This window comes from Bos indicus x Bos taurus, chromosome 19, assembly GCF_003369695.1.
Source record: "Bos indicus x Bos taurus breed Angus x Brahman F1 hybrid chromosome 19, Bos_hybrid_MaternalHap_v2.0, whole genome shotgun sequence".
In the NCBI taxonomy this organism is placed as follows: Eukaryota; Metazoa; Chordata; class Mammalia; order Artiodactyla; family Bovidae; genus Bos; species Bos indicus x Bos taurus.
Window position 1 is genome coordinate 41,172,935 of NC_040094.1, and position 15,856 is coordinate 41,188,790.

The window sequence follows — 15,856 nt, forward strand, 5'->3', positions numbered from 1 at the left end:
ACTTTTCCCTTTCATGCATTGGAGAAGGAAATGGCAACCCACTCCAGTGTTCTTGCCTGGAGAATCCCAGGGACGGGGGAGCCTGCTGGGCCGCCGTCTATGGGGTCGCACAGAGTCGGACATGACTGAAGCGACTTAGCAGCAGCAGGGACAGGGAATCCTGCAGTCCATGGGGTCGCAAAGAGTCAGACATGACTTAGTGATGAACAACAAATCCAGGAAAAACCCACCCAGCCAGCACAGTCACGGTGGAACAAAGTTGGGCTGGCCTCTGTCCCGCTTTCCTACCTCCCCACAGCCCCAAACGACATAAACACACACACTAGTGGGCACAGGTGTTTGCAGTGCCACTTTATTGCCAATAGCTCACACTGCCTGGGGCTAGTGGAAAATAAATTAGAACTATGGTAACATCTGACAGGTATGGCTAAGCTGGAGAGGGGAGCAGGTTTTTGTGGGCACTGAGCGACTGAACTGAACTGATCTTAGGGAAGGGGTGTAAGGTGGCTGTGGAAATGTCCATGGAGAGCATCTCTCTTCCACCCCTAAGACCACAGAACCATCTACTCCCTCCTGGTGCCCACCAAAGGGGCAAAGTGGAGGCCAGGGTCTCTTAGCTGCCAGGAGCTAAGTGAGGTGAGACAGGCAGTGGGCAGCCCTCAGCAGGATCAAAGCGGGGCAACCAAGGCTTGGATCCCAGAAGAGAGCAGGAACCGAGAATCACATCCAGTCACAGGATGACACAAGGAGGGCGGCTGTTGGTGATCTTTTCGAGGGGTTCTCCGTTACTGGCTCTTCGAATGGCCTCAATGAGCTAGAGGGCAGAGATATGGAATGGAATGCTGTGTCCCCTGGAGGGGCAAGCTGAACTGGGGTTATTCCCGGTATTGCAAGTACTCACATCTTTCTCATAAGGAAAGCCCCCATTCTCCAGCTTGGAGAACACCAGCTGTCCATTGATTTCAATCTCAAAGGCCCCTAGTATTAAATAAACATGAATGAACTGTATGCTGAGCACAGGCAAAAGGCGGGAAATTCTATAAAAGGGGGCCTTCCACACTCCTTAGACTTCACACAAGCTCCCTCATCAGCCACATTAGAGATTCTTCAAGCCATTTCCTAGCCCTGGGTCAAGCCAAGGAAACAAGGGAGGCATCACCCATGTGCCCTTCCTTTGAACTCCTGGTAACTCAGTGAAAGCTTCCCTTCCCTCCAACACTTCGGTTTCACCCGTTTCTCCCAGTAGGCTTCAAATGTGACTCCCCTCACCTATGGAAGGGGACTCAAGCTGGCTGGACATTTTACTATGTGCCAGGTACTGCTGGACACGATAAAGCAGCCAATGCCAGAGCTAGAAAGTGATGGAGCTGGGATTTAGAACACTGACTCAGCAGGTGTTCTGCAGCCTCACCTGTGCCCCCCAGGCGCGACTCGATCTCGATGCCTGGATACTGCTCCTTCACGGCACTCGCCAGCTCCAGGTAGGTCGCCTCGAAGCCGCAGGGTTCGCTAGGGAGAAGATACCGGAGGTCCGGTTGGGTTTCGGAAAAGGTACCTCCGGTGGACCCACCCTCGTCCGGCCCGGATCCCCGTCACTGGCAGGGGCCGCTCACCAGTACTCAACCACAATGCGGACCCCATGGCCCGGTTCGGTCTCCCCGGGAGGGGGCGCTACGGACGTCGTCCCTGTATCCCCGCTCATTGCTGCCAACTCCCTACAGCCGCTGCTTCCGGGTATGACGCGACGCCGCGGGCACGTGATGGGGCGGGGCCGCGCGTGACGTCGGGTCGCCCCCTGCAGGCGGCTGCTACTGCGTTAAGACCGTGTTACCAGCTGGAGGGCTTGGGCTGGGCGGATCGGCCTAGACTACCTTTCCTGGCCCGAGTTCTCGGAGCGCCGGTCTTGCCCCACATCTAGTGTCCGCTGGACTTCACGGTCTTATTTAATCTAATGACATATCTTAGACTGCAGAGGGCCTGGGGTTGACTGATGGTATGGAATAGTTGCCGTTTCTCCTGTCTTGCTGATGGCATTATAAACCATTCCAGTTACACACTCAGGTACTTCTTACTCTTAAGCTCTAAACTGCAGGCACAGTCTGGGTAGTTTAAGCCTGTCTCATGCCTTCGGAAACCTTAGGCTTTAAGGCTTCTGTTCCGCAGGCTCTGTGCTGCCATCACGTGCACCCAGATCCTCCACCTCCCCGTCTCATCCTACCCTGCTACCGAGCTGGCTTCTTTATTCCCGTTTTGCAGCTCTAGAAATGGAGACTGTCTCCTTGCCTCTTCTTTCCCTGGAGCCCCACCAAAGGATACTCTCAGGTTACCCACTCTAGCATCCCTTTAAAACATTCATTTTAAAACAATTCAGTGACTTACGGAGTTGTGCAGCCATCTCCACACATTTCCATCGACTTAAAAAAAGTCCCACCTGCGTATTTTCAATCTTTCCAGCTATCGGCTCCAGCCCTAAGCAACCACTGATCTGCTTTCTATCATTTTGCCTTTCCTGGATATTTCATATAAATGAAATACTATGCAGTCTTTTGCTTCTGACTTCTTGCACTCCTTTTAAAGTTTTTGAGGTTCATCCATGTTATAGCATGTACTAGTGGTTCCTTTTTGTTGCTGAGAAATATCCCAGTGTATGGATGAAATGTTTTGTTTATTCAATACCAGTTGATGGATATTTGAGTTTCCAGTTTGGGGGTATTTTGAATAATGTTGCTATGAATGTTTGTGTGTCTTTGTGTGTACATGTGTTTTTACTTCTTGTGGGTAGGTTCCTACTGGTAGAATTGCTAGGTTGTGTGGAAAGTTTATGTTTAACTTAAGAAATGGCCAAACTGTTTTTCAGAGTGGCTGTAGCATTTTACATTCCTACTAGCAATATATGATGATTTGTTTCCCTATATCCTTCTCAACACTTGTCTGTCTCTTTCATTATAGCCATCCTAATGGGAGTGAGGAGGTTTTAATTTGCATTTCTCTAATGGTCTTGAGCACCTTTTCATGTGCTTATGAGCCATTCATATATCTTAATTTGGAAAAACATTTATTCAAATCTTTTGCCCACTTTTAATTGGGTTGTTTGTCTCTTTAGTGCTGATTTGTAGGAGTTCCTTATATACAATTGACTCTTACAACACAGGTTTGAACTGCGTGGGTCTACTTACATGTGGATTTTTCCAGTAAATACATAGTGCTACCCACCAGGCTCCCCCGTCCCTGGGATTCTCCAGGCAAGAACACTGGAGTGGGCTGCCATTGCCTTCTCCAATGCATGGAAGTGGAAAGTAAAAGTGAAGTCGCTCAGTCGTGTCCGACTCTTCACGACCCCATGGACTGCAGCCTACCAGGCTCCTCCATCCATGGGATTTTCCAGGCAAGAGTACTGGAGTGGGGTGCCATTGCCTTCTCCAACACAAGTTTTGTGTCAATCTGAAGATGAAAACCAGATGGGGGGGCTGACTGTAAAGTTATATTCAGATTTTCAACTACTCTGGGTTATTGGTACCTCTAAGCTCTGCATTGTTCAAGGATCAACTGTATTCTGTATACAAAGTTCCTAATATATGACTTTAATTATTTTTCTCCAGTCTTCCACAAGTATTTTTTAAAATTTAATTTTCAAAGTGCAAAATTTTAAAATTTTGGCGAAGTATAGTTTATCAACCTTTTATTTTGTCATTTATGCTTTGCTGTCTCATTTGTATCTGAGATCTCTGCCTAACCCAAGGTAGAAAGATTTTCTCTCATAATTTCTTCTAGAAGATTTATAGTTTTAGCTCTTACTTTTAAATCCATGATCTATTTTGAGTTAATATTTGTAAATTGTGTAAGGGAGGATCTAAATTCATCTTTTGCCATGTGGCTATTCAATTTGTCCCAGAACCATTTATCAAAAAGACTATTCTTTCCCTCACTGAATTGTCTTGGCACCTTTGTCAAAAATCAATTAACCAGTAGGTCCAGTGGTTAAGACTTTGCCTTCCAGCGTAGAGGGTGCGGGTTCGATCCCTGGTTGGGGAACTAAGATCCCACATGTCTCACAAACAAAAAACCAAAACAGAAAACAGAAGCAATATTGCAACAAATTCAATAAAGACTTTAAAAATGATCCACATCAAAAAAAAAAAAAAAATGTTTAGGAAGAGAATCCTCTCCCCTGGCCGTGGTGTGTGGGCAGGGGTTGGTGCGGACTCCTGGTTTGGCCGCACTGGGCCGCACTTGTATAGTTTAAAAAAAAAAAAAAAAAAAAGTTTAAAAAAAATCAGTTGACCAGAAATGTAAGGATTTTTACTTAGACTCTTGAAACTGTCCTATTGATTTATAAATCTATTCTTTTTCATTGTCGTTTCTTTTTTTATTTAAGAAATTTAGATACAACTTATACACAGTAATACACATCCTCTGGAGTGTACCTTTCTGTCAGTCCTGACACACACCGTTGTACATCTTACCACCAGGACCAAGATACACAACAACTCCATTACCTCCTCACAAGCTTCTCTGCTGTCAACCCCTCTCCCTCCTCCTCAACTCCAGATCTGTTTTCTGTCCTTAGCATTCTGCCCCCTCTAGAAAGTCATATAAATGGAATCCTATAGCACTGAGCCCTCTGAGTCTGGTTTCTCTTTCCAACTTATCCTATCCTTCAACATCCAGAGTGATTTTTTCAAAATATAAATCTGCCCGCTCCTTTGGGCCTCTACTTAAGCTCAGATGGACCCTGTAGGGTCTGGCCTCTGCCCATAGTTCCTGCTGGTCTGGACAGACAGGATGGATGGCTCTTAAACCTGGTTTACAGAACAACCACCTGAGGGCTTGTCAATACCATACATTCCTGGGTCTTGTCCCCAGAGACCAAGTTTCAGTAGTTGGGGAGGGGCCCAGGGATCTGTTTCTTTGTTGTTGTTCGCTTGGTTTTTTAAAGTTGTATTTTATTTATTTATGTTTGGTTGTGCTGGGTCTTTGGTTGTGCTTGGGCTTTTCTCCACTTGCGAGTCCCAGGCTTCTCATCGCCATGGCTTCTCCTGCTGTGGATCATGGGCTCTACGCACGCTGGCTCAGTAGTTGTGGCACATGGGCTTAGTTGCCCAATGGCATGTAGAATTTTCCTGGACCAGGGATCGAAGCTGTGTCCCCTGCATTGGCAGGAGGAGTCTTACCCACTGGACCACCAGGGAAACCCAGGGATGTGTGTTTTTACACAAGCCCAGGCAGATTTGGAGGCCACACTTTGAGGGACACAGTTGAGTACAAAGCCTTTCCCCACACCTTTCACACGTGCTCAGCCACACCTGTGTGGGCTCCTCTCCTTCCTTCTCCATCCTGCTCTGCCTCTGCACGCTCTGTCCCCTTTTGTCAAGGGTCTTGGCACTTGTTTCATCATCATGAAAGGTGCTCCCCTTCCCATCCACCAATCCAAATCCTCCAATCCAGACAACTTCCCCTCTGCTCAACTGTCACTTCTATGGAGAAGTCTTCCCTAACTCCCTGTGTGTTTTCCCAGTATGGTTGTCTCCTGTCATCTCTTATTGTTTGTGTGATTCTTTGATTTCTTTTTATTTTGGCGGCCGCTGGGCCTTCGTGGCTTTGCTTGGGCTTTTCTCTAGTGGCAGCAAGTTGGGGCTACTCTGTAGTTGTGGTAGCTTCTCGTTGTGGAGCACCAGCTCTAGGCATGAGGGCTTCAGTAGTTGTGGTGCACGGGCTTAGTTGCTCCATGTCACGTGGGATCTTCCCAGACCAGGGATTGAATTGGTGTCCCCTGCATTGTAAGATGGATTCTTAATGACTGGACCACCAGGGAAGCCCTGGTTCTTTGATTAACATCAGTCTCCCTGATTGGGCTGCATGAAGATAACGGTGGGATCTGTTTTGTTGCTCACTGTATCCCCAGTGCCAAGCATGCGATTGGCATATAGTAGGTACTTAACAAATATTAGTTGAGTGAATGAAGGATTGATGGAGTGAATTGTCTACCATGTTTTTCACAAGATATCCAGTGGCCCAGTTGACCTTGCCTCTTTCCCCACTTCTTCACTTAGTCCACTTTGGTTTTTTCAAGGAAAACTGAGTTTGGAGAAAGTTGAGCATCCAGTCACTCCTCCAGGTCCCCCAGGGCAGATCTCTTATCACCCCTATGAATTATTTGTTTACTGAACTGTCACCCACTTGGGCTGGGCTGGAAGGCGGCTGCTGCCTTTGATCTCAGTCTCCCAGGCCCTCTCTCCAACCTTGTGTTTGCCTACTGCTGAAGGCCAGTGCTAAGGGGAGTCCCCTGGCACCTGACCAGAGCTTTCCCCAAACCACTTCTGCCACTGGGAGACCTTGCCTAACCCCTTCGATTTCAGAAGGAAAACCTGAGACCATGGACTTTGCTTAGAAGGGAGGATATATGCTGGGTGCCCCTGAGGGGCCAGGGTGCAGCCTGGGTGGTCAGACTGTGGCTGGAGGTCAAGGGGCAGGCCGTGTTGCTGGACATCCTTCTGGCTGGCTTCCCTCTTTCATAGAGTGCCCTTTGCCCCAAGGGGTAAGACCCTAAGCAGCAGACAGGCCCCCTAAATTGGCCAATGAACAGACCAGGTTTGGGAAGGGGCATGGGGAAGAGTGGGCGAGTCCCTTTTCTCTGATCTTCCAGGTCCCTGCTCCTCCATCCCAGGTCATGAGGACTCTAGATCTTCGATTTCGGTGCTGTACAGTTGGACTGTTTCTCCCCTGGCACCTGCTACAGAAGAACAAAAACAATCCCAGCCAGGTTAGAGTGTCAGGGAGTCCCCGCCCCTCCTCTGGTGCTTCCTCCTCCCATGCCCCTCCCTCAGGCCCCGCCCCCACCTGCCCAAGATAATTTGTTTCCTTGGGTCAGAAGCCTGGACAACAGAGCTCAACCTCCCCCGACTCCTACGTTCAAAGTTGGGACACTCTCCTACCACCTGTAGAGAAGAGGGAGGGGGTTTCAGACCAAGCCCAGGTACCTGAGGTTCCTAGACAGCGCCGGACTTCGGACCCTGTGTCCTGCTACTCCAGCTGGGGCTCCTCTAGGTAAGGCGACCAAGATCGGTCGCAGACGACAATCTGCTCCCACTCCCAGCCGCACCAGGGCCCCAGGCCGTGCCAGTCTCAGGGCCAGGAGCTGACTGGATGGCTGCCCAGGTGGGCAGGACAGGAGGCTGCCCGGCTCCCCCTCCTTCCCCCCTTCAGTGATGTCAGGCCAAGGGCGGGGACGGGGGGGTGGGGGTGGGGGGACAGGTAGTTAAGAGCCTGGCATCTCCCTTCCTAAATCGGTGGCCCCAGCCAGGTGTGCCAACACCCAGGGTCCAGGTAAGGACCAGAGCGCGGCACTTAGTCTTGGGGGTGGGGAGCACCAGTAGATCCGGGAGAAAGATGTGGAGATCTTTGGAGAATATGGAGAAAGATGTGGCCTCCTGCTGTGTTTCTCTGGAAGCCTCACTTTCTCTTTTCCTCCAGCCTCCCATCCTGCCCCCTCCTCACTATCTGCCCTCGGTCTTTCCCTGTTTTCATTCCCTGTTCTCCCCATTCCTTCGTCCCTCTCCACCCCGCCCCCAACAGCCCCAAACACACACTCCAACCTGCTGATGGGGTCAGGGAAGCAGGAATCCAGTTTCTCTCCTCCCCAAGAGGCGGCGGATTTCCCGCTGAAACTAGCCCCTCCCCACATCCCCAGAAAGAGAGCTGGGAGGGGTGTCCCAATGCCGAGGGGGCAGCCCTAAGTGTCTCCCAGGCTCCGTCTGCTTTGACCCCAGTTTGAGTTCCCCCAAGTCTTTATTAAAGACAGATGTCTCTGTCGGGGCAGCGGGGCACCCTCCAACTTGGAGGGCAGTAAAGGAGACAGATTCTCTGAATTGCTAGAGCTTCATCTCTCTGGATTGCATCCTCTCAGCAATACAGGCTTCCCTGGTAGATCAGCTGGTAAAGAATCTGTCTGCAATGCAGGAGACCCCAGTTCAATTCCATTCCTGGGTTGGGAAGATCCTCTGGAGGAGGGCATGGCAATCCACTCCAGTATTCTTGCCTGGAGGATCCCCATGGACAGAGGAGCTTGGCGAGCTACATACAGTCCTTGGGGTCGCAGAGTCGGACACAACTGAGCAACTGAACTAAACTGAACTGAGCGACTCAGCACAGCCCTCCGGTGGGAAGGTGGGGGTGGGACAGGCCCCGGGGAGGGGGGTGGTCCCTTCTGGCTTCAGAAAGAAGTGGTCTAGGTAGGCTGAAGGGCTAGATGCTCGGGGTCTGCAGTGCAGTAGGGCCTGGGGAGAGTGGGTGTGCAGTGCGGGAGGGGGTCAGATTGCCTTGTCCGTCTGAATAGTCTTGGGGAAGACTTGGATCCCAGTCGGGGTCTCCCTGGCACGCTGGGGATGGAGAACGCACGTGCCTGCCCTTGCCAGGCCTTCCAACCCCACTGCGCCTCGAGAATGCCCCCTCTTGGTCCGCCTGTCCTGGACTCTGCTCTCCCCTCTCCACCCGCCCCCCCCTCCCCGCTATCCTGCTGGGGGGGCCCCCCGTGAAGGCAAGCAGCCTGTAATGATTAACTCCACAGACACTCTAGCATTCTTCCCGAATTAAACTTTAAAAGAGCTGCCCCCCTCATTCCCATTGGATGTTTTTCCCCCAGTGCGGGAGGGGGCGGGGCCGCAGGGTCCGGGGGCCCTGCCCCCAACTCCAGGTCAGCTAGGGGTTTCCCGCCTCTTCACCTGGGCCCTCACCCTAAGCGCTCCCCCACAGGTAAAGCCTTCCTCCTAACTAAATCCCGATGCGGGCAGGGCGTGGGGTTCCTGGGCCTGGCGGGGGCCTTCCCGCCACCTCCAGGCCCCAGCTCCAGCCCCTCCCCTCCCCACCCCGCCCGGTACCGAAGGTGGCCTTGTTTTCTACCGGCCCTCTGCCCTGAGCCCTGCCACCCGCCCTCGGGGCCAGCCAGGTGGGGCAAGATTCAGGAAGTAAACAAGGAGGCTGGAGGCGGGAGGGCGGGAAGGAGGGTGGGGCCCGAGCCACGGGGGCGGGGAAGTCGCAGAAGGGAGTCGCAATACTAAGGGGACAGATTGATGTGGGGGTCGATTTCTTCAATATAACCTTCCCAGGGCCTCAGGTTGAAAGTTTTAGGTCTCTCGGGGTGGTGGAGGGGGCTGCCCAGGGGAGACAGCGAGGACCGGTTTCTCCCACCTCTCCTCTCTTTGGTCCTGACTCCCCAGTCCTGTCCTGCCTTAGAAGGTTCTGGAGAGCTGGGTGATGGGATCTGAAGGCTAAACCCATCCAGAGTCAGCCTTCCCGCCCCCCACAGAGGCCAGACTCTAGTCTGATTCAAATCTACCCTCTTCCCTTCCAAACGCTGCCCAGATTCCCCTTCCCTCTGGGATGGGAGAGGATCCAGTCCTCCTGGTCTCAGACCACACCACTGTTGGTCTCTGGCTTCCTGGAGTGGGTGATTCCTGCAGCCCTTCCCCTAGTCCTTCCTGGAATGAAGTGAGCAGGGCGGTTTGTCAGAGGTTAGGGGGTGGGAGTGGGGGCCTTGTGTTTTGGTGTTGATGTGCTGGTGTCTCTTGGTGTCCTACCGTGGGTGGATCTTTTCCTTCCTGGCAGGACCCCCAGCCCCATCGCTGGCTCACTCTCCTGGCCTTCCCCTGTCTGCCTGTCTGTGTCTGTCTTCCTGTGTGTCTTGACTTTCCACTCCTGCTCCGGAGTACGCCTTTGATCAGAATGCCCAGGAGAGTATATGAATTAAAAGGACCCTCATCTCCCAGGGATGATGAGGATGAGACCCTCCCGGGCCAGCTGAGTCCTGGGTGCTAAGGGTGGGCAGCAGCAGCAGAGTGGAAGTCTGGGGGGCCCGGACAGGAGAAGGAGCACTGCACGTTTCTTTGGGTTACTTTAGGTACCCCAGGGGCACCCCTGTGAGGTCAGCTCCACTCCAGATGGGCTTCTGAATCCCGGTCAGGCTTTTCTTCTCTCCCTCCTGGGTGAGGGGGCTCCTGGGCTGGGTGGTGGCTACCGGGGGCCCTTTGCAGGTTGCACCTGGACCTGGTCTGGAGGTAGGCCAAAGGTGGGGAGGAGGAGATGATGTCAGAGGAGCCTCAGCCTCCCCCCACCCCACCCACATCTTCCTCCTCCCCAATCCTGTTGTGGGGGGAGCTGGGGGAGTGGAGGGGATGGGTAGAGGCAGGGTTGTTTGTGTTTCTCCTAAGCCAGGAAGTAGTGGAGATGAGTCAAGGATGAATGGAGAGCTTCAGGCAGTGTGTCCCGCCCCACCCTGACTCACCTGTCCCCCAAATCTCCTTATGTCCTCACTTAAAGTTTGGGGACCTGCCTCATCCTGGGTGCGGGGACGGGGGGCAGATCCTGGGCACCTTAGGCAAGCTAACAGCCCTGGCCCAGTATCTGGAGCACAGGCAGGGGACAGAACGGCAGGTCCTCCCAGGTCCCTCCCAGGTCTCAGCCCAGCCTAAAGGGTCTTGGTTCCTGGGGAGGAGGGGCTTGCGATGCCTCCACCTGCTGGTGGCCATCCCCATCTCCTGGATGCCGTGTAGTGCCTATGGGCAATAAAACGTGGGTAAGACCCTGGCCTTGCCTGGGATGGCTGGGCATCTTCAGACCACTGGGTGGATAAGACAGGTGCACAGTCATTGGTGCGGAGGCCCCAGCACAGGGCTGAGAGGGAGCCCTTCAGTCTGAATGTGGAAAATCCAGGAAGGTTTCTCAAAGGAGGTGGCTCTGGCGTTGAGGCCTCAAGAAAGTTGGGGAGCGGGAGGGGTCTAAGGAAGGCACACAAGGTTTGGGGGCCGCTGGGGAGCAGGCCCCAGGCTCGCCTTCTCCCTCCCACTGCAGCTGAGCCCGCCTCCTGCCCTCCTGGTTCCTGTCCTTCCCCACCTCCTTCTCTCCTTCTGTGCATCACTCAGCACTTGAGCAGGCGTTGCCACAACAGGCTCTGGCAACAAAGCCCTGGGAAAACCTGGGGCAGAGCCCAGAGGAGTGAGTGCCCCACGCTGGGAAGTGCAAGGGTGACACTGAACCGGGCTGTGTGGGGGTCAGGGAGTCGGTCGCTGCTGCCTGGCCTGTGGTGAGGGGACCCTCCCAGCTCTTCCCCTGGGCAACCTGGGGTCAGGAAGAGCACTGGACTGGGAGTCCAAACGCTGATCTGCTCCCTGTCTCACCTGTGATGAGGCAGGAATGCTTCTTTCTCAGGACTCAGAGTCCCTTTTTGTAACAGGGGCTCACTCTGCCCTTCGCCAGAGGCTCCAGGGAACCCCAGTTAGGGGGAGATCAAGGAGGGGCCCGATAAACTCTGAGGGGCACGCGACTGAAGGGTGAAGGAGGTCTGGGTCCCCTTGGCCCCTATCCCCAGGACCAGGGCACAAGAGCAGCTGTTTCTCTTCTCCCTTAGAGGTCATGGAGCTGGGTCTGTCTCCGCTCCATCTCAGCAGCTCCCCAGAAGACCTGTACCTGGCCTCTGGGACCCCTCCTGGGACTCCCCCGCCTCTCGATGCCCCTCTGTCTGGGGAGGTGAAGAGGTCCCAGCCTCTGCCCATTCCAACCAGCAGGTAAAATGGGGTGTTGGCCGATGGAGGGAGGCTGGGGGGAGCGAGCGGTCAGCACTGGAGTAATGCACAGAAGCTTACCGTCAACTCCTCCCCTCCATCTCCCGCCCCAGGAAACTTCTTCGAGAGGAGGAGCTGCAGTCAACCTCTCTGCCCTCCATCCCCAACCCCTTCCCCGAGCTCTGCAGTCCTTCTTCACAGAGCCCCATTCTTGGGGGGTCCTCCAGTGCAAGGGGGCTGCTCCCTCGAGACACGAGCTGCCCCCATGTGAGTTGCCCTGGGAAACAGAAGGCAGGGAGCATGGGGTGCTAGGGGATGGGGCAGATACAGTGCCACCTTGGCTGGGTGGAGGGGATTTGGTCAAGGATCCCAGAGGGTAGAGCAGAGGGGGATGGGAGAGAACCACCCTTTGCCCTTCCCTGCGTCACCTGCCATTCCTGGTGTGCAGGTCATAAAGGTGTACAGTGAAGATGGGACCTGCCGCTCGGTGGAGGTGGCGACAGGTGCCACGGCTCGCTATGTGTGCGAGATGCTGGTGCAGCGATCTCACGCCCTGAGTGACGAGAACTGGGGGCTGGTGGAGTGCCACCCCTACCTAGCACTGGGTAAGTTGGGGCGCAGGGGGCTGCCTGGCCTGGGAGGCAGTGCTTCACACTTGACTGGCCTCCACTGACCCCTGCTTTTTGCCCTTGACCCCAGAGCGGGCCTTGGAGGACCATGAGTCAGTGGCAGAAGTGCAGGCTGCCTGGCCTATTGGTGGAGACAGCCGCATCGTCTTCCGGAAGAACTTTGCCAAATACGAGCTGTTCAAGAGCACTCCAGTGAGTGTGTGTAAGAGGGGGGTCTGGGCCCAGAAACCTCAACCTCTACCCGGATCCTCAGTCCCTGACTCCTGGCTCCTTTTGCCCCCAGCACTCCCTGTTCCCAGAAAAGATGGTCTCTAGCTGTCTGGATGCACACACGGGCATGTCCCATGAGGACGTCATCCAGGTGAGGGCCCACTCCCATTTCATGGCCGTGACTCCCCAGGATCGCCCGGGGCTTCTTGGCCGGGAAGCTCGTGCCGTCCCTCTATGGGGTGGAAAGCCCAGCACCGCCCTAAGCATCAGTTTCTTCCTCTGTTACATGACAGTAAATGTAAACCCCTGCCACCAAGGCAGGTGCTAGGAAGGCGTGTGTGTGTGTGTGTGTGTGTGTGGCCACCTCTAGGCTCTCACCCTGCTCTCCTGTCCTCAGAACTTCCTGAATGCAGGCAGCTTCCCAGAGATCCAGGGCTTCCTGCAGCTCCGGGGGTCAGGGCGCAAGCTTTGGAAACGGTTTTTTTGCTTCCTGCGCCGCTCTGGCCTGTATTACTCCACCAAGGGCACTTCCAAGGTGAGGTCTTAAAGGTGACAGCCCCGGCCCCTGGGAGACCCCATCCCTGGTGCTTCTAGGAGCTGCCCCTTCTCTGTGGGAACTCCTAGACCTTTCACCCTCTCGGCCCTGAGACCCTCAGCTACCCCTCTTCCCCTCCCAGCTCACCTGCCCCAGAAGGTAGCAGTGGGAGAGGCAGGCGAACTGAGTTCAAGTCCTGGCTCTGCTTCTATGTGCTGTGTGACCTGGGGCACTTCTCTGCTCCTCTCTGGGCCTGGACTCTCCCCAGCTGGTTGAGGGGGGATGGTGAGAGGAGCATAGGGTCTGCCTGTACGAAGTCTTGCTCACTCGTGCTGCGCAGGATCCGAGGCACCTGCAGTACGTAGCAGATGTGAACGAGTCCAATGTGTACGTGGTGACCCAGGGCCGCAAGCTCTATGGGATGCCCACAGACTTCGGCTTCTGTATCAAGGTGAGGATCCTACCTGGGGCTTCTGAGCTGCTTCTGGGACCCCCCAGCCTCCTCTCCTTGCACCCTGCCCTGCCCCACGGAGACGGGAGACGGCATCTGGTTCTAAAGGCAGATGTGGCACCAGGCAGTTTCCTCTCCCCGCAGCCAAACAAGCTTCGAAATGGCCACAAGGGGCTTCGCCTCTTCTGCACTGAGGATGAGCGGAGCCGCTCCTGCTGGTTAGCCGCCTTCCGCCTCTTCAAGGTGAGGTCCTGGCACTGGCTGGGGGGCTGACCCAGCTCTCGGGATCCCTGGCGTGAGGGAGGAGTCATAGTTCTGCCCCCAGGAAGTCTCTGGAATGAGAGGGCATCATCATAGCTCTGCTCTCTCAGAATCCTTGGTCCAAGACTGGAGTTGCGGCTCTGGCTTCAGGAAGCCCCTCCACCAGGGGCAGGGATGTTGCCCGATTCTTGGGGAGTCCTGGTCTGGGCGGGGCACCACAGCGGAGCCCCCAGCATCTGTGTGACCTCTGGCCTCTTTCTCTCTCCACCTCGCAGTTTGGGGTACAGCTGTATAAGAATTACCAGCAGACACTGTGCCGCCACCTGTGCCCACCCTGTGGGGGTTCCCCACCTTCGGTGAGTGTTCATAGGGTGTTGTGGGAGGGGGAGGGGAGGCACCCAGGCCCCATGCCAGGGATACTGAGGTCCCATCTGACCCCTCTCCCGTCCTGTCCAACCTGCAGAGGAGTGTCTCAGACGACACCCTGGTGGCCATGGACTTCTCCGGCCATGCTGGGCGTGTCATTGAGAACCCCCGGGAAGCTCTGAGCGCCGCCCTGGAGGAGGCCCAGGCCTGGCGGGTGAGGGGGCTACACTCAGCTGCTTGTCTGTACTGCTCTCCATCTGGGCTTCCATGGAGCGGGAAGAGGAGAGCGAGGGGCGAGGGGAGGCACCCAGCTGCAGAAAGAGGCTCTATATTCTTGAGGGGCTAGTAATGCTCCAGCCGTGCCCTGATCCCCCGTGTCCCCCACTGTTCTGCAGAAGAAAACGAACCACCGTCTCAGCCTGCCCACCCCCAGCTCGGGCACGAGCCTCAGTGCAGGTGGGTGAGGGCCCGCTGTCCTCAGGGGCAGGGGCTGGTATGGCTTCTCTGAGCATTCCTGTTGCGGGTGGTGAGAAGGAGGGTCCCCGCCCCGGAGTGACCACCCATCTGCCTCCTCTCACCCCAGCCATCCACCGCACACAACCCTGGTTCCATGGACGCATTTCTCGCGAGGAGAGCCAGCGGCTCATCAGGCAGCAGGGCCTGGTTGATGGGTAAGGGACTGGGCTGGGCAGGGCAGCAGACCAGGGAGGAAACAGACCTGGGTCCGGGTGGTGGCCTCGTGTCCTCCGGTCACGTTGGCTTGTCTCCTGGCAGCCTGTTCCTGGTCCGAGAGAGTCAGCGGAACCCACAGGGTTTTGTGCTTTCTCTGTGCCACGTGCAGAAAGTCAAACATTACCTTATCCTGCCGGTGAGTATCCCTGCTTCCTGCCGCAGAAACGCCCAGCAGCCCGTCCTCCCTACCCCGCCCCCAGGGTGCCTGGGGTCTCCCCTCTTTCCTTGCTGCTGCACAAGCAATGGGGACCTCAGCCTTGGCCCAGGAGGGCACTCCTCCAGGCCCTCACCCCTCCCTGACTTCCCACCCACTGTGGCCACACCCCAGAGCGAGGAGGAGGGGCGCCTGTACTTCAGCATGGACGATGGCCAGACTCGCTTCACCGACCTGCTGCAGCTCGTGGAGTTCCACCAGCTGAACCGCGGCATCCTGCCCTGCCTGCTGCGCTACTGCTGCACCCGCGTGGCCCTCTGACCACTGCACGGGCCGGTCACATCTTGGCCCACCCCAGGCTGCCCCCCTCCTCCGGAGCTGCCCGCCCTGGAGCGGACTCAGAGTGGGTAGAAGGTGAGGCCAGGATCATCATGAATGGCTGGGAGCTCCCCTACTCCAGTTTTCTCCTCTGCTCCTTGCCTCCCTCAAGCAGAAGGTGCTCCCCACCCAGTCCACCCTCAACTTCTCCTTCAGGGAAGGCACTTGTGTGGCCCTCTCCCCTTCACAGAGCTCCAGGGTGCTGCTCTTGGACAGGACACTATGGGAGAAATGGGGGCAGCCCAGGTGGTCTTTACACCCACATTTTGTACAGACTGAGAGGCCAGTTGATCTCTGTTTTATACTAGTGACAATAAAGATTATTTTTTGGTATACCTGTGAGTTCTGTCTGGCAAGGCCCAGCTAGCTGGGGCTGGGGGTGATCAGGAGAGGTGAAAGTGGAAGTTGCTAGTCGTGTTTGACTCTTTGCGACCCCATGGACTCTACAGTCCATGGAATTCTCCAGGCCAGAATACTGGAGTGGGTAGCCTTTCCCTTGTCCAGGGGATCTTCCCAACCCAGGGATCGAACCCAGCTCTCCCGCTTTGCAGGAGGATTCTTTACCAGCTGAGCCAGAAGGGAAGCCCA

The 15,856-nt window shown here is 55.3% G+C and overlaps 2 protein-coding genes across 9 annotated transcripts; one reads left to right on the forward strand and one right to left on the reverse strand.

Moving 5' to 3' along the window:
* Positions 1 to 334: 334 nt before the first annotated feature.
* On the reverse strand, positions 335 to 1,754 carry MIEN1 (migration and invasion enhancer 1). Its single transcript, XM_027517693.1, has 4 exons — positions 1,614 to 1,754; positions 1,412 to 1,509; positions 902 to 978; positions 335 to 814 (listed from the first exon to the last, which is right to left on the reverse strand). Exons 1-4 carry the CDS (start codon positions 1,700 to 1,702, stop codon positions 731 to 733), a joined length of 348 nt encoding a protein of 115 aa, XP_027373494.1. The 5' UTR covers positions 1,703 to 1,754; the 3' UTR covers positions 335 to 730.
* Positions 1,755 to 1,837: 83 nt separating this feature from the next.
* Positions 1,838 to 15,601, forward strand: GRB7 (growth factor receptor bound protein 7). Of its 8 annotated transcripts, XM_027517688.1 has the most exons (17): positions 1,838 to 2,061; positions 6,644 to 6,760; positions 6,869 to 7,044; positions 11,399 to 11,555; positions 11,666 to 11,819; positions 12,001 to 12,157; positions 12,252 to 12,373; positions 12,465 to 12,542; positions 12,789 to 12,926; positions 13,267 to 13,377; positions 13,522 to 13,620; positions 13,914 to 13,994; positions 14,102 to 14,218; positions 14,400 to 14,460; positions 14,588 to 14,675; positions 14,779 to 14,872; positions 15,065 to 15,601. In XM_027517688.1, exons 4-17 carry the CDS (start codon positions 11,404 to 11,406, stop codon positions 15,209 to 15,211), a joined length of 1,599 nt encoding a protein of 532 aa, XP_027373489.1. In that variant the 5' UTR covers positions 1,838 to 2,061; positions 6,644 to 6,760; positions 6,869 to 7,044; positions 11,399 to 11,403; the 3' UTR covers positions 15,212 to 15,601. The 8 variants fall into 8 exon arrangements, with proteins under 8 accessions (XP_027373489.1, XP_027373486.1, XP_027373487.1 ...); XM_027517685.1 differs by lacking the exon at positions 1,838 to 2,061 and having other exon boundaries at positions 5,756 to 6,760; XM_027517686.1 differs by lacking the exon at positions 1,838 to 2,061 and having other exon boundaries at positions 5,756 to 6,760; positions 6,872 to 7,044.
* Positions 15,602 to 15,856: the final 255 nt, after the last annotated feature.